General features: G+C 42.8%; 1 protein-coding gene across 1 annotated transcript in view; it reads left to right on the forward strand.

The window, feature by feature from the left end:
- Positions 1–23651, forward strand: part of LOC120514892 (tetraspanin-1-like) — a 36955-nt gene that overhangs the window by 11397 nt on the left and 1907 nt on the right. The window contains exons 3-7 of the mRNA XM_039735523.1: positions 9366–9572; positions 13492–13566; positions 14171–14269; positions 18490–18633; positions 23532–23615. Coding sequence (XP_039591457.1) covers positions 9366–9572; positions 13492–13566; positions 14171–14269; positions 18490–18633; positions 23532–23615 — 609 coding nt within the window. The remainder of the gene's footprint in view (positions 1–9365; positions 9573–13491; positions 13567–14170; positions 14270–18489; positions 18634–23531; positions 23616–23651) is intronic.

The following is a 23651-nucleotide window of genomic DNA, read 5'->3' on the forward strand; positions in this document are numbered from 1 at the left end:
GATTGGAGAAAGGTTGAGAAGACATCGTGATAGGAAATGATAGCGTCATGAAAACGAGACGGACTGTGAACGGACAGAAGCAGAAATGCTCCTACACCGCCACATAATTACGATTCGGACAGAGATTCCGAGCAGGCTGTTCCTATCGAATCAATGTTCAAGGGTTTTCTTTTGTAATTTTGTTGCGACGAAGAGTCCAGTTCATGACTGGCAGCCGCGTTTAAACAGGGAGCCCTTCACAGACAACTTTAACACGCACAACGTAGTTGGGCGCACATGGCCAGTAACTAATAAGTTTGCAATCATAGATTATTAGAACATTAGAACTCTCTGGACGAGAACAGGCCATTCAGCCCAACAAAGCTCGCCAGTCCTCTCCACTTATTTTTTCCAAAAAACATCAAGTCGAGTTTCGAAAGTCCCTAACGTCTTACTGTCTACCACACTACTTGGTCTCTTATTCCAAGTGTCTATCGTTCTTTGTGTAAAGAAAAACTTACTAATGTTTGTGCGAAATTTCCCCTTAACAAGTTTCCAACTCTGTCCTCGTGTTCTTGATGAACTCGTTTTCATTTTCTATTTAAATAGGTTAACATATTCAGATATTACAGAGGGCGGCAAATTGAAGTACCACCCACGAACTCGAGCTACGCCACTGCTCTATCCTTAACATCCATCTGCTGCTCTATGCATTTGAAATTCCCCAAGCGATTCATAAAGTTTAATCTAATCTAAAGTCACATTAACGTACTTGAATCACGTTGATGTAAACAGTTGAATTAAGTTGATTTAACTAAAAGTTATCAAGTTGGAGGTCCGTGACGATCCTGTATTTGCTCAAAGCTCCACCCCTTTTATCTCATTGTGGTCCAAGGGCTCTCCACACCTCTGCACAGTCGGAAAGAAGTGAAACACCTTTAAGAAACTGATCTGTCTTCACAAATGTCGTGGGATTTGTGTGGTTGTGAAAGTTGATTTATGATAGGGTTCTTTTTAATACCAGCCAATTGTTTACCCTGCCAACGTCAGAAAAGCACTTATTTCTTTGCTTTCTATGTAACATAATGGTTAGTATTTCACAGAAAGAAAGAAAGAAAGAAAGAAAGAAAGAAAGAAAGTTTGTTTCCTATAGTACCAGAGCTAGTCGATCCATTACACTGCCACCTTCGTTTTTAAAATTAAAGGCGCCAGACTGGTTCTTCTTAGAAATGCTGTACGGCAAAAATCTATGGTTCCCAAAAGTACCATCCATATGAGTTTCCAGAAAGAATTTTTATTTATGTAGATCTGTAACAGGCTATAGAAAGAGCTTTGAATGGATAAACAGGAACAAATGGGTTCCTGATTTTAAAGACTTTTTTCATACCCTAATACAGGCTATGTTCAGCTTTTATTTTAGAGAGGGGTCCTTTCATCGGAGCAACGTTTCAGCCGTGGCATGGCCAAATGGAGATGCAGCTAGATGGATGAGGTCTCCAGGACTCTAAAAATATCCAAACCTAATTATGTCATATCATCTACTGTTAAACCGTAATTCTAAAATTTTTATTATTATGCTGTCTTAAGGAATTGTTCTGTTGTGTATATTGTATTTTATTGACCCCCTACTTTTGACACCCACTGCACGCCCAACCTACCTGGAAAGGGGTCTCTCTTTGAATTGCCTTTCCCGAGGTTTCTTCCATTTTTCCCTACAAGGTTTTTATTGGGAGTTTTCCTTGTCTTCTCAGAGAGTCAAGGCTGGGGGGCTGTCAAAAGGCAGGGCATGTTAAAGCCCATTGCGGCACTTCCTGTGTGATTTTGGGCTATACAAAAATAAACTGTATTGTATTGTATTGTATTGTATTTTAATGGTTAGCATCCTGATAGAGAGCCTACAATACTCTAAAGGCTACAGCTTTATTTTTTTTTTCAAAGCCCAAAGAACCAGTTCACCTGCATCGAAATCTTCAGAGAATTATTATTATTTTTTGTCAAACAATTGGTCTACGAGGAGCCTCACAACTCAGTAAAGTGTCCTTATTATTTTTAAGCGTGTTGAGTGTCGTCACGCGAGGGGCGCCTTTTATGAAATTAAAAAGACGCTAAAAACAACCGTGTCACGGCAGCCCGCAATGCCTATGACGTCAGCCACGCCACGCCCACAATGTCAGTCACGAAGCGCCAATCCACTAGCCCCTCCAGATGCCTCTCCGTCCCTGAGGTTAAGGTTAGGAGGTCGGGAGGGTAATCTGACCCGATCAGTGACGTGCGATCCGTTCGCTTGTACTGCAGAACTTCTGAATGAACAGCGGAGCTCCGGAGGTCTGCTGCTAAACTGCTATGGTCGAGTCTGACATCAGATGGCGGTCAGTGACTGGCGATATTGGCGTTACGTGACTGACCTCATTGGTATTATGGGCTGCAATTAGACCCGTCTCGCTTCTCAGAAATCCCCCGACATACCCCATACCCGTCCTCGAAATCTAACACCGAGAAGGAAGGCCCGGGGCTTCATATGGGCTTTGAACTATTTGTGCTGATATACTGACCGACCATCGATACTACAATCGATATTTTAATAGTAATTCAATCAACTAAACCTGCATATGCAAACAGTTTCCATTAATTGTAAAATGACTGTTTATATCGAATCAAGTAGAATAGACCAATAAAATTGGTTACAGCTAAATAACTTTGCGATGTGCATTTAAAAAAAAAGCGCTCAGACAATTAACTTATTGAGGATGCTTAATTTATTCATCTAAGTTAAGTTAATGTCTAAAAAGTTTTATGTAAACAAATATCCGATATTTCTATACAGTATGATATTTTGCGTAAAGAAACAAAATATAGCTCAATGCATGTTGCGCACTTGAAACAAAAGTTAACGACTTTTAGTAAACGTAATTTATTTACCCCGATTGTCTTTTTGTTTTATTGTTCTTGTTGAAGCTGATTTATGACTTTTTGAAACGCCCTGCATCATCTTTTTATTCCTTTCCAATGCAACAAGGCAGTTACTGTAATTCTGTGATTAATCAGTAAGCGTAGTCAATGCAAATTTAAACGTGTTTACCTTCCGCATGCAAATAAATCATTTTATAATCCAGACGACTATGCGAAAGGTACATATTAACATTTTCAGAAATGTTTTGTTCACTGATTACTAAGTAAATATATATAGCCTGAAATTCCAAATTTATTTCTTTTTCTTCTCCCGTAGCTATTACCATTTTATAAGTTCGCTATTTTATTCACTGACACTAATATGAATACTAAATGTACTGAAATAATTCAAATAATAATGTTTAACTAAGGTTCAGCTGTAGGTTTGTAGTTGAGTTAGTAAAGGAAACTTTTTTAAGTTACCGTTTTATTTTAACTTTAAATGTATCATGCACGTTTTTTCCTCTCTCTTAATAATGTAACGGTTCGGTTTGCTCCGTGGGTTGACTGTCCTCGTAGCTCCATTGCTTGAGGAAAACTTCTTTGGGTTATGAAAAAAGTCCTAATACAAGACAATAGAAATCTTTTATAAATCAAATATAAGAGTTGCTAGCAGGACACTGAAAGACGAAGAACGCCTGACTGAGCCAGTGGGGCGGCAGTAAAATGAGGAGCGCTTTGGCGTTTCACAAATCTGTCCTCATCTGTTAGGGCTGATGGTGGAGCCTGCAGTCACGGAGCTACAGTTCTGTCTGCTGGTCCTTCATGTGACGAAAAAGGCTCCCTGTGGCATCGCACTGGAGAACTGCTTAGACACCTTAATTTATGACGAATTTACTTAAAAAGGGCAAGCAGAAATGCCTGAGTTTTTTTTCAATAAATCCAATATGTCGTTTTATTTTTATGTAGGCTACCTAGCAGGATACTACGAGATCATCCAGAACCCGAACTTAGCCTGCGTTACTTTTATATGTGTCCTTTTAAAATGAGGAGGCCATTGGTGTTTCACAAATCTGTCACCTTTTATTTATGGCTTCGTACAGAGCCTGCCTGCCTGTCACGGACCGAAATAAATAAAACGCTCTTTCCGGATTGGATCTCAGAGGGGACAGGCAGAATATAGAGACCCCCAGACCGAGCATACATAGAGAATTTAATTTCTTTGAAAATTTTACTTTATAAAAAGCATGAAGAAATTGGAGTTTGGGCTAAAAACATGTCCAGGATACCCTCTTAAAACAGTTTATGCCTTAACGCCCCCCCTTACTGAACCTTTATGATGTGGAAGATAGAATATGAAACCAAAATCAAGGACACCAAAGTGGCATCAGTCTGAAGTGCCAGCGTCTGTTACAATCACATGGCAAGTTTATTTGTAACAATGTCGAAAAGTGGCACCTGAAAACTTTGGGGTGTGATGTAACTTCATCTTTAGCATTTTCACTCTATCTATCTATCTATCTATCTATCTATCTATCTATCTATCTATCATCTATCTATCTATCTATCTATCTATCTATCTATCTATCTATCTATCATATAGTGCCTTTCACTCTATCTATCTATCTATCTATCTATCTATCTATCTATCTATCTATCTATCTATCTATCTATCTATCATATAGTGCCTTTCACTCTATCTATCTATCTATCTATCTATCTATCTATCTATCTATCTATCTATCTATCTAGTGCAGTGGTTCTCAAACTTGGTCCTGCGGGGACCCCCCGTGCCTGCAGGTTTTTGTTCTAACCAACGCTCATTTCTCATTGGACTCTTAGCCTAATGAAGTGAGTCGTTATTAACCAGTTTCTGTGTTTTTGAGTTAATGTAGAAATTACAAACTATGTCTAAGTTTTTTATTAAAATGTAATAAGCAGTTATATGGGGAATACATCATTTTTTTTTAGTTGTTAGCAGTATTTTCAACCTAATTTTCATTCTGCTTTTCCAGGTGTTCTGGTTATTTAATTGATTATTTACTAATTAGCGGGTCTGACACTGCAGCGTTCATCATCCCGGGTGTCTGCTGTGCTGGTTGTTAATTGACACTATTAGGGTTAAATGAAGGGTAGCAAAATACACAGGAAAAGGGAAAAATAATAGGAAAACAACAAAAGAGAGTTATTTCTACTTTAATCACATAGAAATATTTCTGAATGTTTTATACAGTAAATGTAAAAACAATGTTGTTCTGTTTTTTTGAATGCAGCAAATTAACTGAGATCAGCTGTTATCGGTTATTATCATTGATTGTAAATCTGGTTAGAACAAAAACCTGCAGCCACAGTGGGTCCCTAGGATCGAGTTTGGTAACCACTGATCTCGTGCCTTTCATTTCTATCTGTTCTTTAATTAGTACTTGGACACTTGTACTTCTAGCAAATATTACTTTGGTGGCAGTGAGCTGAATGATGAGATTATAATGGGTGGGATTGTAAATAGGAGAAGGCGACCTGCGCATGCATCAGGTACACGAACTCGGCCGTTTACTGGAGGTTTCTGAATCTGCAGTACCACCTCAGTTTCAAATGACGCGTGTCTTCATGACTCAAGGAACAAGCACAAGAGGAGATTCGCAGACTCAAATCATTGACAAAGCGCCGACGGTGCTGCAGTTGGGCTTTTATTCTCTTCGTGTTGCATTTTTGAGGATGAAGCTCTGACTATGCAAATTACATTTCAACATGACCAGTGTTAAATTAATTCATTGTGTTAAAGTAACCTTTAAAAATATATATATATAGTATATATATATATAAAACATTATATATATAACATTATATATATATAACATATATATATATATATATATATATGTGGGAAACAGCCCGGACACAGACAGGCAAACACCGTAGGTTGAACACCCAACACACGTTTATTGTACATAATCTTTTTACAGCGCAGCACATAACCCAATACTCCCTCAAAGTCCAGGCTTCTCAACAAGGCACAGTAGTAGCGCTGCTGCCTCACAGTAAGGAGACCTGAGTTCGCTTCCCAGGTCCTCCCTGCGTGGAGTGTGCATGTTCTCCCCGTGTCTGTGTGGGTTTCCTCTGGGTGCTCCAGTTTCCTCCCACAGTCCACAGACATGCAGGTTAGTTGTATTGGCAATTCAAAATTGTCCCTAGTGTGTGCTTGGTGTGTGTGTGTGTGTGTGCCCTGTGGTGGGCTGGCACCCTGCCTGCCTGTGGTTTGTTTCCCACCTTGCACCCTGTGTTGGCTGTGATTGGCTCCAGCAGATCCCCGTGACCCTGTAGTTAGGATATAGCAGGTTGGATAATGGATGGATATATATATATATATATATATATATATATATATACAGTCATATGAAAAAGTTTGGGAACCCCTCTCAGCCTGCATAATAATTGACCCTCCTTTCAACGAAAAAGATAACAGTGGTATGTCTTTCATTTCCTAGGAACACCTGAGCACTGCGGTGTTTTCCAAACAAAGATTTTTAGTGACGCAGTATTTAGTCGTATGAAATGAAATCAAATGTGAAAAACTGGCTGTGCACAAATGTGGCCCCCCTTGTCATTTTGCTGATTTGAATGCCTGTCACTGCTCAATGCTGACTACTTGCAACACCAAATTGGTTGGATTAGTTTGTTGAGCCTTGAACTTCATAGACAGGAGTGTCCAGTCATGAGTGGTCAAAGGTATTTAAGGTGGTCAGTTGCAAGTTGTGCTCCCCTTTGACTCTCCTCTGAAGATGAACAGACAGCATGGGATCCTCAAAGCAACTCTCAAAAGATCTGAAAACAAAGATTGTTGAGTCTCCTGGTTTAGAGGAAGACTACAAAAAGCCATCTCAGAGGTTTAAACTGTCAGGTTCAACTGTAAGGAATGGAATCAGGAAATGGAAGGCCACAGGCACAGTTGCTGTTAAACCAACGCAGCAGGTCTGGCAGGCCCAGAAAACTACAGGAGCGGCATATGGAGAGGCAGGATTGTGAGAATGGTGACAGACAATCCACAGATCACCTCCAAAAACCTGCAAGAACATCTCACTGCTGATGGTGTATCTGGACATCGTTCTACAATTCAGCACAATTTGCACAAACAACATCTGTATGGCAGGGTGATGAGAGAGAAGCCCTTTCTGCACTCACGCCACAAACAGAGTCGCTTGTTGTATCAAATGCTCATTTAGACAAGTCAGATTCATTTTGGAACAAAGTGCTTTGGACTGATGAGACAAAAATGGAGTTATTTGGTCATAACAAAAAGCGCTTTGCATGGCGGAAGAAGAACACCACAGTCCAAGAAAAACACCTGGTACCTCCTGTCAAATTTGGTGGAGGTTCCATCATGCTGTGGGGCTGTGTGGCCAGTTCAGGGACTGGGGCCCTTGTTAAAGTCAATGGTCTGATGAATTCAACCCAAAGCAGATTCTTCAGGGTAATGTTCAAGCATCAGTCACAAAGTTGAAGTTACTTAAGCAGGGGCTGGATATTCCAACAAGACAATGACCCAAAACACAGTTGGAAATCTACAAAGGCATTCATGCAGAGGGAGAAGTACAATGTTCTGGAATGGCCGTCACGTGAATATCATTGAAAATCTTTGGGATGATTTGAAGAAGGCTGTCTTCTTTGTATGAAGAATGGTCAGAAATACCTCCATCCAGAATCCAGACACTCATCACAGGCTATAGGAGGACAGCGTCTGGAGGCTCAAAGGAGCAAAAGGAGGCTCAGCTAAGTATTGATGTCATATCTCTGTTGGGTGCCCACATTTATGCACCTGTCTAATTTTGTTATGTTGCCTATTTTCTGTTAATCCAATAAACTTAATGTCACTGCTGAAAATCCTACTGTGTCCATAAGGCATGTCAGATATTAAAAGGAAGTTGCTACTTTGAAAGCTCAGCCAATGATAAACAAAAATTCAAAGAATTAAGAGGGGTTCCCAAACTTTTTCATATGACTGCACAGATCAATCAGAGTGTACAGCCAAAATCTTCATAGTTGTGTGGATCGATGGGGAGGATCGGGTGAAGTCTCTGAACGTCTGTGGACACGTCATCTTTCCAGTTCTGCTGTCACATCATTATCGGTGCCCCCATCACAAGCCACAGCAGCGCCAAGATGCGTAAATTCCAGGACGTCCTCAATTTCTGACTGGCCAGTTCTGATCTGCTCCTTCATCTTCTCTTTGACTCCTTTTCATTGCCAATTCTTATGCCAGTGTTCCTCAGTCAACTCCATTCTTCTGGTCGCCATGCCTTGAAGGATTTTCTTTTTTCTCTGCCAGCCCTGTGATGCGTTCCATTAATGGCACTAAATAGAAAAAGATATTCATGTTTTGAAGAGGAGTTTATCTGCTCTCGTTTGGGGAGGCACAGAATGATGTTGGCAGTGTTCACTGTTGTCTTCATCCATAGGGTTGGCAAGCAATGAACTTTAGGGGGGGATAGGGTTGTGGTGGTGGTGGTGAGAAAGCACGTAATCGTATTCCATCTATGACTGTACATTTTAAATTATATTTCAGGAGGTTCAAACCCGACATCTGGCTATGCCCATATCCCTCCAAGCCTTTCGTAAAAAAAGTGTTATTGTTTTGTAGGGTTTCATTGGTGTCACAGCTCTATTACTGGATGGTGCAATTAGACGCCCACTTTGATGCCACCCTTCAGTGGTGCCAGGTCAGCAGAGATGTTTCTAACATTCATCTGCTCGTGTTTTAAGACAAGGCAGAGGAAGAAGTCCAGAAACCCCAGAAGGGATGCACAGTAAATACAAATAAAGCAAGCAGTAGGGGTGCCAGAGGGGCACAGCCAGTAGGTGGCACTTTACTGCCATGTATGGGTGGCTGTTCATTTCATCAAGTAACATTCGTTTCAAATCCTCAGGTCAACAGGACATGAAGGACATAGCCAAGGTCACACGATGTGATCACTGCTCCACTATTGGCTGTTCTGTCTCTAGTCCTTATCTGGTTAATATGTTTACACAGTGGCCAGTAAATTCAGATGAACATCACCCTGTGGTGCCCATAAACGCTCTGATGGCTCACCCATCAACACAAGGTGTTGGCTTTCACTCAAAACAAATGTTGGCCTCAAGGAAATACTCAGGTTGTTTGTTCTTCAGGGGAATTTTCTGGAAAGTGCCAAAGAATATGTTTGGGAGTTATCAGGAAGTTGACCCAAGTCACACATTAATTAATGGGTGAGGAGCTGATAAAATGTGGAGGTGGACAGAGCTGGGCAGAAGATGGCGTCACGTTAAAAATTAAAAGAAGAGAAACCAAAAGGGACATATGAGGGAGCGATAGGTGGGCACCTATCTGTGGGTTAATGCCTTATTGAGTTGTACCAGGTCCAGGTGGTGCTGTCTGCTTTTTATGTGCTATGGGTGCAATGCACAAGCATCTATGCCCAAGCTCAGATGGCACACCCGGTCTTAACATTTTTTTTCTTTTTTAGCTTGGAGGTGCAGGCCTTCTGGCTGTTGGCATCTGGGTCACCGCAGATGGCAGCTCTTTCCTCAAGTTCGTTGGGCCGTACTCCACTCAAGTCATGCAGTTCGTGAACGTTGGGTACTTCTGCATTGCCGTTGGCGCCGTCCTGGTCATTCTGGGCTTCTTGGGATGCTGCGGTGCTCTGCGGGAGAGCAAATGCCTCCTCCTCATCGTAAGTGTGGCCATACTGTCAACTGGTCTGATATGCAGGGGAGTTGGGGACATTGATAGGGACAAGTGGAGACCCAAAGGTGCAATGCCAGGGGGCTAGCGCTGAGTGGGTCCACACTGGGTTGTTAATGGGTGATGGGGGTTCAGGTCTGGTGATGACCACTCTCTGTTTTCAGCATTACAGTCCAATCTGAGGATCCATAGCAAGTGTTCAGTCAGTGATGGGAATCCAGTAGTGGGGTATATACTGTATATGTAAGGTGGAAAGGGGGTCCTCCATGAGGGTCCACACTGACTGTTTATTGAGGGACTGTGAGTCTAGTCTGGTGATGTCCACTATCTGTTTTTAGATGTTAGAATCCAGTCTGAGGGTCAGAACATGGTGTTAGTTCTGGGTTGGGGGTCTTGGGGTCTGCTGTAAGGGTCAATTTTTTGATGGTGGTCAATACTGAGGGTCCACACACAATGTTCGGTTGGTGATGCTGTTTCTAGTCTGTGTGTTGATGCTTGGTGTTCAGAGGGTCCAGCCTAATAGTATAGTTGGGGGAGATGTGGTCTGGGGGTTTATTGAGGGATGGGGGTTCAAGTCTGAAGATGTATTGAGATATTGGGGTTCAGTCTGAGGGTCTACGCCAGGTGTTCAGTTGGTACTATTTCTTTAGGCAAAATGTTCAGAGGGTTTCAGGGTGGCACTATAGTCTGAGGGTTACAAATGGTGGGTGTAGGCGTTTATTGGGTGATGAAATTTTAAATCTACTCTCTGTGTTTTCAGATGTTGGGTCCAGTGTGATAGTTTAGCTGGATGTTTTGGGGTCTTTATGGAGGGTCTGCTCTGGATGTTTATTGAGAGATCAGTATTATTGTTTGTGGGGCGAGTATTTATTTGGAAATTGGGGTTCAAGTCTACTGATGTGTTCAGACATGGAGGTCTAATCTGAAGGTCCTCATGCTCTGTTATTGAAGGGGTTCCAGTATTGTTTAACAGTCTGAGGAATGAGGACATACAGTTGTGCTGGAAAGTTTGTGAATCCTTTAGAATTTTCTATCTTTCTGCATAAATACGACCAAAAACATAATCAGATCTTCACTCAAGTCCTAAAAGTAGATAAAGAGAAACCAGTTAAACAAATGAGACAAAAATATTATACTTGGTCATTTATTTATTGAGGAAAATAATTGAATATTACATATTTGTGAGTGGGCGGCACGGTGGCGCAGTGGTAGCGCTGCTGCCTTGCAGTAAGGAGACCTGGGCTCGCTTCCCGGGTCCTCCCTGCGTGGAGTTTGCATGTTCTCCCCGTGTCTGCGTGGGTTTCCTCCAGGCGCTCCGGTTTCCTCCCACAATCCAAAGACATGCAGGTTAGGTGGATTGGCGATTCTACATTGGCCCTAGTGTGTGCTTGGTGTGTGGGTGTGTTTGTGTGTGTCCTGTGGTGGGTTGGCACCCTGCCCAGGATTGGTTTCTGCCTTGTGCCCTGTGTTGGCTGGGATTGGCTCCGGCAGACCCCCGTGACCCTATTCGGATTCAGTGGTTTAGAAAATGGATGGATGGAAATTTGTGAGTGGCAAAAGTATGTGACCCTTTGCTTTCAGTATCTGCTGTGACCCCCCTTACTAAACGTTTCCGGTAACTTCTGATCATTCCTGCACACCGGCTTGGATGAATTTTCGCCCATTCCTCCGTACAGAACAGCTTCAACTCTGGGATGTTGGTGGGTTTCCTCACATGAACTGCTCCTTCAGGTCCTTCCACAACATTTCGATTGGATGAAGGTCAGGACTTTGACTTGGACATTCCATAACATTCACTTTCTTCTTCTTTAACCATTCTTTGGTAGAACGACTTGTGTGCTTAGGGTCGTTGTCTTGCTGCATGACCCTAGATGTCCTGACATTTTCCTTTAGAATTCTCTGATATCATTCAGAATTCATTGTTCCATCAATGAAGGTAAGCCATCCTGGCCCAGATGCAGCACAACAGGCCCAAACCATGATACTACCACCACCATGTTTCACAGATGGGATAAGGTTCTTATGCTGGAGTGCAGTGTTTTCCTTTCTCCAAACATAACGCTTTTCATTTAAACCAAAAAGTTCTATTTTGGTCTCATCCGTCCCCAAAACATTCTTCCAAAAGCCTTCTGGTTTGTCCACATGATCTTAGCAAACTTCAGACGAGCAGCAATGTTGTTTGTTTTGGAGAGCAGTGGCTTTCTCCTTGCAACCCTGCCATGCACACCATTGATGTTCAGTGTTCTCCTGATGGTGGACTCGTGAACATGACCATTAGCCAATGTGAGAGAGGCCTTCAGTTGCTTAGATGTTACCCTGGGGTCCTTTGTGACCTCGCCGACTATTACACGCGTGCCTTGTCTTGGAGTGATCTTTGTTGGTCGACCACTCCTGGGGAGGGTAACAGTGGTCTTGAATGTCCTCCATTTGTACACAATCTGTCTGACTGTGGATTGGTGGAGTCCAAACTCTTTAGAGATGGTTTGGTAACCTTTTCCAGCCTGATGAGCATCAACACCTCTTTTTGTGAGGTCCTCAGAAATCTCCTTTGTTGGTGCCGTGATACACTTCCATAAACATGTGTTGTGAAGAGCAGACTTTGATAGATCCTGTTCTTGAAATAACACAGGGTGCCCACTCACACCTGATTGGCACCCCATTGACTCGAATTTCACCTTCAAACTAACTGATCATCTGTGAGGTTCAGATACTTTTGCTAGTCACAAATATGTAATATTCAATCATTTTCCTCAATAAATAAATGACCAAGTATGATATTTTTGTCTCATTTGTTTAACTGGTTTCTCTTTATCTACTTTTAGGACTTGAGTGAAAATCTGATGATGTTTTAGGTCATATTTATACGGAAATATAGAAAATTCTAAAGGGTTCACAAACTTTCAAGCACAACTTTAGGTGTTTATTGGATCATGGGGGTCCAACTCTGGTGATGCCCATTCTCTGTTTTAAGATGTAGTGGCCCACCATGAGGTTCCAGCTGGATGTTAATTGGGTATTTTCTGAAAGCCCACACTAGATGTTTAATGGGGGATGGTAAAGGGGCACATGTGGGTACTTATTGATTGATGGGGTGTGTGTGTGGTTGAGGCCTGCTGATGTGATCAGGTGTTGGGGGTCAGTGTGAGAGTTCATGCCAAGTATTTAGTTGGCATTATGGCTCCATGCTGTGCTTTCTGGGCCTGGGGATCAGCCTGGGTTTATAGTCTGGAGGACGGGGAATGTTTGGGTGACAGGGGGGCTCAAGCCTGCGGATGTCCTCTTTCTGTTTTGAATATTAAAGTCCTTTCTGAGGCTCCACTCTGGGTGCTTAAACTGGTGACGGAGCATCCTGGAGTCTACCCTAGAAGTGAATTTGGTGCTGGTGGTGCAGTTTGAGGATTCACATCCCAGTGTTCAGTTGGCGACGTTGGTTCCAGTCTGTGGGGATCAGTGAGTCACATTTGTCATTATTGTAAGGGGGGGACAGGGGGCTGTAGATGTTTATTGTGTAATGAGGGCTGAGGTCTGCTGACGTCCACTCCCTTATTTGGATATTAGAATCCATTCTGAGGGTCCATACTTGGTATTTAACTGGTGATTTTTTTGGGAGGGGTTTTCTTCCAGGTGGTCCATCTTGAGGGTCCAGGCCCAGTTTTGAGACATTGATATGTATAGTAAGTTAGTAAGTCCAGTCCAGGCTCTGTTTGGTCTGCCTGGCCTGAGTTGTCCCGTCTTAGTGGGATGTTTTTTGGATGTTGGCCTGAGGGACCACTCTTGGTGTTTAAAGGCTACCAGGTATTTTTTCAACTCCTGTCCACTTAAAGGGTGGGCTGGCTGAGCTGATATTTCAGGGGACGCCCCTCTCTCTTAACCTTGAACTTGATCCCCTGTCTCTCCTTCTCTTCCAGTTCTTCTCCATTGTGCTGATCATCTTCATCGCCGAGGTGGCAGCTGCTGTGGTAGCCCTGGTCTACTCCTCCTTCGTAAGTCCACTCAATGCTCTAATGGCTCCTCTCCCACCTCAAATGAAGATGCACACACAACACACTCACACTCATGTAATGCACTTCACAGTCTGGTAAATGACACGGAAGTCTGCACAAATATGCAAATCAGATCATTTGCATGCAATTTCCATGAACAATCATCAGGTTGGCAGCAAAGGCATCAGAAGGGCAGTGTCACAAACGTCATCAGGCAGTGGAGTTGAAGTGATGAAGCAAGAAGGTGCCTGAGTGAAAACTTCAGGTCCTCTATGCCTCTGAGCTTAGACTTGGGTGGCACAACAGACTGGCAGAAGACGTACCCACTCAGTTTGTTCCTTGCTGTAAAAATAAGGTTAATACTTGAACCATTTCTCATATAGCCCCCTCAAGTGTATTCTTTTTGATAAAGTGGGTTAAACTGGGAATCTCACCTGCTAAACCCCACCAGTTCACATCCCTCCATTTCTAAACTTTACTTCGCCCAATTCAGGGCTGTGGAACTGGAGCCCATCCTGGCAGCAGTGAGCACAAATGCCAGGAACCAAGCAGCAGATGGGAGGTTACTCCCCTGATTACATTTTTTATTTTTATTTTTCTGCAGGCAGAGAGCGTACTGAAGGCATTGGTCTTGCCAGAACTGAAGTCCAAATACGGCAATGATAATGAAGTCACCAAGATCTGGAATGCCACGATGACCGAGGTACGGGGCTATTGTGACAGAGCAACACCAGAACAGTTTATAAAAGGAGACGCAGATCTGAAAATATCGCCAGCCAGATCAGGTCTCCACTTCATCTGAGCCTCACCCCAGGCAGCGTGGCCCCAAACTCAATTAGCGGGCCAAAAGCGGGCAAAAAATAAAACACTCATAAGTATTAAAAGCCCTCATCTTGACTAAATAGGATGGAGGCGGTCCTATAGTAATGACATCACTGTGGTCCCGCCTCTTGGAGTTCCACCCAAAAAACAAAACAAATTTTATTTTTTTATAAATTTTTTTATAATTACTAAGGGGCTTTGCCCCCTGCCCGCTTTGCTTGCCCACCCCTGGGTTTGGTTAACCGCATATACAATTTAAAGAGATTGTTATTTACATGGGAATTGTTACATACTCTTTTGATTCTATGTTGCATCGCTTCTCTGTGATCACAAATATACACCTGACCGAATTGTATTTTCTTTGAAATTAAACTTGTCGCAGCTTTAACAACAACAACAACATTTATTTATATAGCACATTTTCATACAAACAGTAGCTCAAAGTGCTTTACATAATAAAGAATAGAAAAATAAAAGACACAGTCAAGAAATAAAATAAATCAACATTAATTAACATCGAATAAGAGTAAGGTTCAATGGCCAGGGTGGACAGAAAAAACAAAAAAACTCCAGACGGCTGGAGAAAAAAATAAAATCTGTAGGGGTTCCAGACCATGAGACCACCCAGTCCCCTCTGGGCAATCTACCTAATATAAATGAAACAGTCCTCTTTGGATTTAGGGTTCTCATGAAAGGACTTGATGATGACAGTCACGTAGACTTCTGGCTTTTAGTCCAATGTTGGAGCTTTGAGTAGGTGGAGGTGGCGCAGGTCACCACCACAAAGAAACCGGAAAAAGAAACAGAAGAGAGAGTTGGGGTCAGTACGGATTTTAGAGCCACCATGAATAGTTATTATGATGAATTGAACATACAGAGTATCAGGATTAAGTTAAAGTGAAGTTATAAAAGGCCATGTTACAGTAATGTGTTTTCTGCAGTGTTTTAAACTGCTCCACTGTATCAGCCTGGTGAATTCCTATTCCAGATTTTAGGCGCATAACAGCAGAAGGTCGCCTGCCTCACCACTTCTTTTAAGTTTTGTTCTTAGAATTATAAGGAGACACTCATTTGAGGATCTGAGGTTACGATTTGGAATATAACGTGTCAGACATTCCGATATATAAGATGGAGCGAGATTATTTAAGGCTTTATAAACCATAAGCAGAATTTTAAAGTCAATCCTGAATGACACAGGTAACCAGTGTAGTGACATTAAAACTGGAGAGATGTGTTCAGATTTTCTTTTCCTAGTTAGGATTCTAGCAGCTGCATTCTGCACTCATTGCAAGTGATTTATGTCTTTTTTGGGTAGTCCTGAGAGGAGTGCGTTACAGTAATCTAGTCGACTGAAAACAAAAGCGTGAACTCATTTCTCAGCATCTTTCAGTGATATAAGAGGTCTAACTTTTGTTATGTTTCTTAAGTGAAAAAATGCTGTCCTAGTGATCTGATGAATATGTGATTTAAAATTCAGATTACAGTCAACAATTACCCCTAAGCTTTTACCTCCGTCTTGACTTTTAATCCTAATGTATCCAGTTTATTTCTAATAGCCTCATTGTATTCATTATTGCTAATCACTAAGATTTCAGTTTTTTCTTTATTTAACTTGAGAAAGTTACTATTCATCCATTCTGAGATACCAGTCAGACTTTGTGTTAGTGAATCAATAGAATCGGGGTCATCAGGTGCTATTGATAAGTACAGCTGTGTGTCATCAGCATAGCTGTGGTAGCTCACGTTGTGCCCTGAGATAATCTGACCTAACGGAAGCATGTAGATTGAGAAGAGCAGCGGACCAGGATAGAGCCTTGTGGAACACCATATTGGATATCATGTGTCTTGAGTTGTAATTCCCACAACTAACAAAGAATTTTCTCCCTGTCAGGTAGGATTCAAACCAATTTAAGACCCTGCCAGAGAGGCCCACCCATTGACTAAGGCGATTTCTAAGAATATTATGATCAATGGTGTCAAATGCAGCACTCAGATCTAAGAGGATGAGAACAGATAAATGGCCTCTGTCTGCATTCACCCACAAATCATTTACTACTTTAACGAGTGCAGTTTCTGTGCTGTGATTTGTTCTAAAACCTGACTGAAATTTATCAAGAATAGCAGGTTTATTGAGGTGGTCATTTAACTGCATAATGACTGCCTTCTCTAGAATTTTACTTACAAAGGGCAGGTTGGAGAGCTGAGGGGTCAAGATTATGTTTCTTAAGTAGGGGTTTAACTACAGCAGTCTTAAGACAGTCTGGGAAGACCCCCGTATCTAGTGACGAATTAACTATGTCAAGAACATTATCAATTAGCACGCCTGATATTTCTTTAAAATAATTTGTTGGTATCGGGTAAAGGACGCAGGTGGAGGGTTTCAGTTGAGAGATTATACTATGTAATTCAGGTAAATCTATCCTGGTGAAAGAGTTTAATTTGTTTATAACAGGATGCTGGGGTTTAGGAGGATCCTTAGTGTTGGGGAGATATACTATGTTATTTCTAATATCATTAATTTTTTGATTGAAAAATACAGCGACAGCCTCACAGGTTTTACTGGAAGTACTTAGGAGGCATTCCTTTGAGTTACTTGAGTTAACTGTTGCAGGACCGTAAATTCTCACAGCGTATGGTCCGTTATTGTGTAAATCTACATTTTGAGCATTGAATGATGCGATCGCGAACAGATTATTGTAGATTTGGATATTTTGCTTGTAGTGTTTGTGGGTTTCATTTTCTCCAAACAACAAATCTTTTCATTCTCGCGGATCGTCCTCTTCATTGGGAGGCAGCACAACTTTTTCCTGATGGCAACACGAATTAGACGATCTACAAGTCTTCGACTTAAAGTTTAAAACCTTACAATATCTACGTACTTCTGACATATCACCTGTGTCCATATATTCGATCTCGTTTTGCTGTTCTGTTATTTCATTGTGTAATAATTTCCGTTTGTTTGTATTAATGCGATCTTTACTTTCTTTTTTTTGAGCCTTTCGAATTTTACTACTTTCATAATCTCTAACCTGCTCTGCACGTGTGTCACTCCAACGTTTTTGAACGTCTTTATGAAGTCTTTGATTTCTGACCCCGATCAGACCTGCGAGGTTTTCAGTTCCACTTGCTCCGGGCTGATTATTACTTTCATTATTTTCAGAATTTGCACATAGCTGCTCCTTCTTCTTCGCTTTGTCGTTGTCCGTGATCTTGTTTTAAATTGGTTGATCTCGCGGGACGTGCAAAAGTCACCTTCTCATGGGTCTTACATTCAAAGATTGTAAAGTCTCGTCTCGCGGGACGTCAAAGTGTCTTTCTGAGAAGATCACGTCTCGACCCAAGAATGTGTTATTATGATAGAGAGATGTGTGTGTCTGTGTGTGTGTGTATACACGTGTGTGTGAGTGTGCGTGTGTGTGTGTGTGTGTATATACGTGTGTGTGTGTCTGTGTGTGCGTGTATATATGCTTGTGTGTGTATATACGTGTGTGTGCGTATGTGTGTGTGCGTGTATATATGTATATGTGTGTATATACGTGTGTGTATAGGTGTTTGTGTGTGTATGTACAGGTATGTGTGTCAGTGTATACGCGTGTGTCTGTCTGTGTGTGTGTGCGTGTGTATAGGTGTTTGTGTGTGTATGTACAGGTATGTGTGTCAGTGTATACACACATATATGGACTCTTCCCAAGTAGGCCCTTCCACGTTCATTGAGGTGAAGCACCAGGCAGGTGCCCTCCATTGACTAAATGACATCTGGAAGCAAAGGGCTGCGCCAGTGATGTGTCATTTTACAGAGTATGCCATGTTGTGTTTTCTATTTGTAATTAATTTAGACCACTTTGTTTTCATTTTGGCCTTAAAAAGTCATTTTCTCTTGATCACTGTCAAAAAGCCAAAATAAACCCATTGTGATTCAATGTTTTGTATGTCAATAAAATGTGAAAACTACCAAAGGGGCGCCATATGCAAACTGTTTGGAACACACAGATAGCTGAGGGCATTCCTTCAAGTGGGCTCACTCTGGAGATGGTAGGTGGGCTCAGAGGTTATAGGAAAAATAATAAAAAAAAAACAATAACTGTCTCTCCTGTGTTTCAGCTGAAGTGCTGCGGCTTCAACAACTACACCGACTTTAATGACTCGACCTTCATGCAACAGTACAAATCTTACCCGACGTTCTGCTGCAAAAAGAACCAGACAGGGGACTGCACCCTCAATAAAGTCTCGAGCGCCAAAATACCAGTAAGTGGGCGTGGCACCATTGGTGGGTGGGACAGTCACATGCAAATGAGTGAGAGCTTGGAGAAAATTCTAGTGTTCTACCGTAATCTCGATGGAAGTACAATTTGATAAATATGACTGACATGTGGGGCAGACTGGAAAGGTTAGGGAGACCTTGGGCTTGAAGCAGTGATCAGGTCCACTCTGGTTGTAATGAGGGGCTCACAGAAAAACTAGCAATTTTGGAGAAACTGCACTTGAACAGCCACTTCATAAGAACAGCAAATAGTGTGAGAGCCGAGAGCTGGCAACGGGGGAATGGAGAGCCACACAAAACACAGGTGATGAGCAAATATGAAGAAAGTGTATGAAATGTCTGAGGTGGGTTGGCGCCCTGCCCGGGATTGGTTCCTGCCTTGTGCCCTGTGTTGGCTGGGTTTGGCTCCAGCAGACCCCCGTGACCCTGTGTTCAGATTCAGCGGGTTGGAAAATGGATGGATGGATGTATGAAATGCCAAAACTTCAATTATAACTTGAGAGCCATCAGTACTGGCTTAAGGTGGAGAACAGATGGCGAACCTTCAAGATGGGTCCAGCTGCAGACCTCCGTAGTTCCGCGATTCTGTCGCTCCGCTGGACTGCCAAATGCATTACAGATTTTTGTCACCTAATGTTCACACCCAACACGACCCTAACCTTAACCTCAGTGCAAGAAGGTGGATCACAGACATATAATGTAAGGCGACAAGTGGAGGGGAGCGCTGGAGCCTGAAACATTCAAATATTAAAAAAAAAAAGGAGAGCGTGAGTCTTTGGGAATTCTGAAAAGGAGAGCAGGAGAAATAGAGGCTAAATATTTAAAGACAGTCGTGTGAAAAAGTAAAGGTACCCCATGAAGTATGTGTGTGTGTGTGTTTTCAGGTTCTTTTGCAAATGATGCAAATAGTCCGTTTCTGTCTGGAAATAACTCGCCCCCCAACTGTAGGCCAATTTATTTCAAGTTTATTCTTCAAAAAATGTGTCGAGGTATACTGTAGTTGCTCTGTGCAAAGTTTTGAAATTCCAAAATCGCCCTTTGAAAAGCGTTGGCGAATATGCGATCTCGTCCGTCTTGGAATGGAGAAACGTTCTGTGCGACGTTAACTATAGGAATGAGTTTACTATTTCACTTCGACCTTGACAATGGTTGCCAGATCTTGCCTATTTTGTATTTGTTTCTGTTTTTTTCGTCTGACAGCCGTTCTGATGCCGGCGAGTCAGACGGCGGGTCCAGCGCGCGCCTGCGCAAAGAGCTCACACAGCAGCGACATCTCCTTCTGCTCTAAATACGTTAACTAATAGGGGACAAAAAAGTCGCTTCTTTAGGAATACCTGCAAAGGGAAGGCAATTATGTAAGCATTAAAAAGACTGCATCTGCTGAACAATATTATCTACTGACTGTTACTGAAATGAACCGACGTTATCAACCTGCAGCCGAACTGTGTCTGAACTCCTTAATAAATAACACGAGAAAGGCGCAGCTGCCCTGACTGATAAAAACACAGAGCAGCGGTAGCAACGGCAGTTTTTAAAGCAATGCTTCTTGCCCCACCGTATACAAAATTGCCCCTGATCAGCGGTTTATACACGTGCGACTCGCGTGAAACATCTGGGGGTGGGCAGGCTTTACGTACACGTACGAGTCTCGTGAAACCCCGCTCTTCAGATCTGTATCTATTTGTAACACCGAGCGACAATCATACAAGGGGACTGAGACCCCCCAGCAAATCATCCAGAAAAGGAAATGCAGTTGATCGGCAGACAGAAGATCGGATCGCGCTGGCCACGAGTAGCGGGGACTCGCGGTTTATATCCGGAGCTGAAGAGCCGCTTTGACTTCAGTCTGGAATTCAAATCTTTAATTAAGATCGCAGGAGGCTGAAGATGGCCACTTACTCACCGTTTATTCTCCAGCCTCGTTAAGACTGCTGTCACCTCCACTCTTAAAAACTGTTGCTTTTAATTGGCACTTTATGATTCTTTACTGAGTTGTGTGGTTCCTTATTGAACCTCTGCTTGACGAAGCACCACTTCATTCTTGTAGACAACTTCTCTGCATATGAAGTTTGTCCTTTATGCTTTGAAAAACTTCCTTCTTCTTTTTCTTCTTCTTTCGGCTGCTCCCGTTAGGGGTCTCCACAGCGGATCATCTTCTTCCATATCGTTCTGTCCTCGTCATCTTGCTCTGTCACACCCATCACCTGCATGTCCTCTCTCACCACATCCATAAACCTTCTCTTAGGCCTTCCTCTCCTCCTCTTACCAATCAAATTTTTTTTTAATTTTAATATAAACTTTATTTTGCACAATAGCAGAAGACATGAACACATCAATACAAATAACAATTTCCCACTACAAATAATAATGACATTACTCCTCCACGCCTCCTACCCCACACATTAAGTCACGTACACAAGTCTGTAGTAAGTATTCAGTACTCATTAACAACCCTTCTAACATTTAACAAAACAATCGCACACCAGCTCTTCTTCATTATTCCAAATTGATTTTTATCAATAAGCTCTATCCTTAGCATCCTTCTCCCAGTATACCCATCATCTCTCCTCTGCACGTGTCCAAACCAACACAATCTCTCCTCTCTGACTTTGTCTCCCAACCGTCCAACTTGAGCTGACCCTCTAATGTCCTCATTTCTGATCTCTAGAAGTATGTAAGAGTTGTACAGGATATGAATGAGGGAAGTGTGACTGTGGTGAGGTCGGCGGTGGGAGTGACGGAGGTGGGATTACATCAGGGATCGGCTCTGAGCCCTTTCGTATTAGCAATGGTGATGGACAGGCTGACAGACGAGATCTGACAGGAGTCTCCATGGACTGTGATGTTTGCTGATGACATGGTGATCTGTAGTGAGAGTAGGGAGCAGATTGAGGAGACCCTGGAGAGGTGGAGATATGAGAGGAGAGGAATGAAGGTCAGTAGGACCACCAAAACAGAATAAATGTGTGTATTGAGAGGGAGGTCAGTGGAATGGTGAGGATGAAGGGAGCAGAGTTGGTGAAGGTGGAGGTGTTTAAATACTTGGGATCAACAGCACAGAGTAATGGAGAGTGTGGAAGAGAAGTGAAGAAGAGAGTGCAGGCAGGTGGAATGGGTGGAGAAGAGTGTCAGGAGTGATTTGTGACAGACGGGTATCAGCAAGAGTGACAGGGAAGGTCTACAGGACGGTAGTTGTGGTATATGGGTTGGAGACGGTGGCACCAGAGACTGAGCTGGAGGTGGCAGAGTTAAAGATGCTGAGATTTGCATTGGGTGTGACGAGGATGGACAGGATTAGAAATGAGGACATTAGAGGGTCAGCTCAAGTTGGACAGTTGGGAGACAAAGTCAGAGAGGTGAGATTGCATTGGTTTGGACATGTGCAGAGGAGAGATGCTGGGTATACTGGGAGAAGGATGCTAAGGATAGAGCTGCCAGGGAAGAGGAGAAGAGGAAGGCCTAAGAGAAGGTTTATGGATGTGGTGAGAGAGGACATGCAGGTGATGGGTGTGACAGAGCAAGATGACCAGGACAGGAGGATATGAAGAAGATGATCCACTGTGGCAACCCTAATGGGAGCAGCTGAAAGAAGAAGAAGAAGATTAAACCATCAAAAAATGTCATCAGAAGCGTAGACCCGCATATGTTTTGCATTAGTAAAATAACAACAAGCAAAGTAGACATGTTGGTTTGTCTGTAAACCCACCATAAATCAGATTCCCTAACCTCAAAAAGCCTTCAGCAATTGGGGTCTGTGGGGTCTTTTGAGTGTGTGTGTGTGTGTAGGGGGGGTTAATGTTAGGATAATAAGTTCGCTAACTCTGATTAATTCCTAACCTCACTGTGCAAAGGTCCTCAGTTCACTAGGAACAATATTGGGAAAGGGGGCGTTTCCTTATGCAAATATTGTAAGTGTATGCAAATGTAGAAATCGGTGCCAAGACAAACAAATAATTGCATCTTCCTCTCTATGGCAATCGCACAAACTTATTTCACCTCCAGTGGCCCGTGTGTAAATGTGAAGAGCAGATCTGTCAGCTCACACGCGTATGTACATGTGGTCTGATTGTCCTCCCACTGTCACACTCTGATGGGTGAAGCCCCCCCCCCATGGACCCCGGACCCCTTTTGAATTTGGTGGTTTGGACCAGTAGCTTTGCTTTTGTGTTGTCTTCTGATGGTCTGAAAGTTCTTGTACTGGTGTGGAACTCATGGCTCCAGTAATTTGGTTCTGCACTCTGCTAGCTTTCTCCAAGCTGTGCCCCATGCCCTCAAACCAAACACCAGCACTGACCCTGCCAGTCCACAGCTTCATTAGCTTCATTCCAGTGCCCACACCCCAATTCATTCCAGTCAAGTTCTCCATGGGTGCTAAACGTGCCTTGGCTTTGGCTTTGACTTTCTCAGTTTGTGGTTTCCAGGTGAGTCGCTTGGTCAAAGGTGACCCCAAGTCAAGTGGGGTTGGCCTTCTTGCTTGTTGATCTTCAGTGTGGGCTTTTGTCCTATCCTGGAGAAGCTGAAGGCAATGTAGGTGGTCTTTGTGGGGTCTCCTTATGATTCTTATTATTTGCTTTGAAAAGCTAGTGAGGTGGCGCACTAGCGCCCCTAGTGTATAAAACTGTACAAAACATCATTGCTGATCAAGCTTAAAATGTCAGAGGGTCTTAGGCCTAAACATGAGTTAGCCAGCAGCATGAGCCGTAGGGGTCCATGACAAGCTGAGGACATCTCCTCCAAACGGCTTGTCCACTCATCTGAGCTGGGCACAGGATGGGCTCCCCAGTCCTGGTTGGAGAATCTGCCCCTTCCTGGCACCCCCCTTGACGGCCCCTTCTGCAGTCATTAGTTTAAACTCACCAGTGTCCCCTTTGTCCACCCGCAGGGCTGCTTCGATTCACTCCTATACCAACTGAAGAAAGACGCCAAAATCGTGGGTGGAATCGCTGCTGGCATTTGTGCCCTGGAGGTGAGATGGAGCCTAAGCAGGGGTTTCGAAGTGGTA

Source organism: Polypterus senegalus, chromosome 14 (genome assembly GCF_016835505.1).
Source record: "Polypterus senegalus isolate Bchr_013 chromosome 14, ASM1683550v1, whole genome shotgun sequence".
Taxonomy (NCBI): domain Eukaryota; kingdom Metazoa; phylum Chordata; class Cladistia; order Polypteriformes; family Polypteridae; genus Polypterus; species Polypterus senegalus.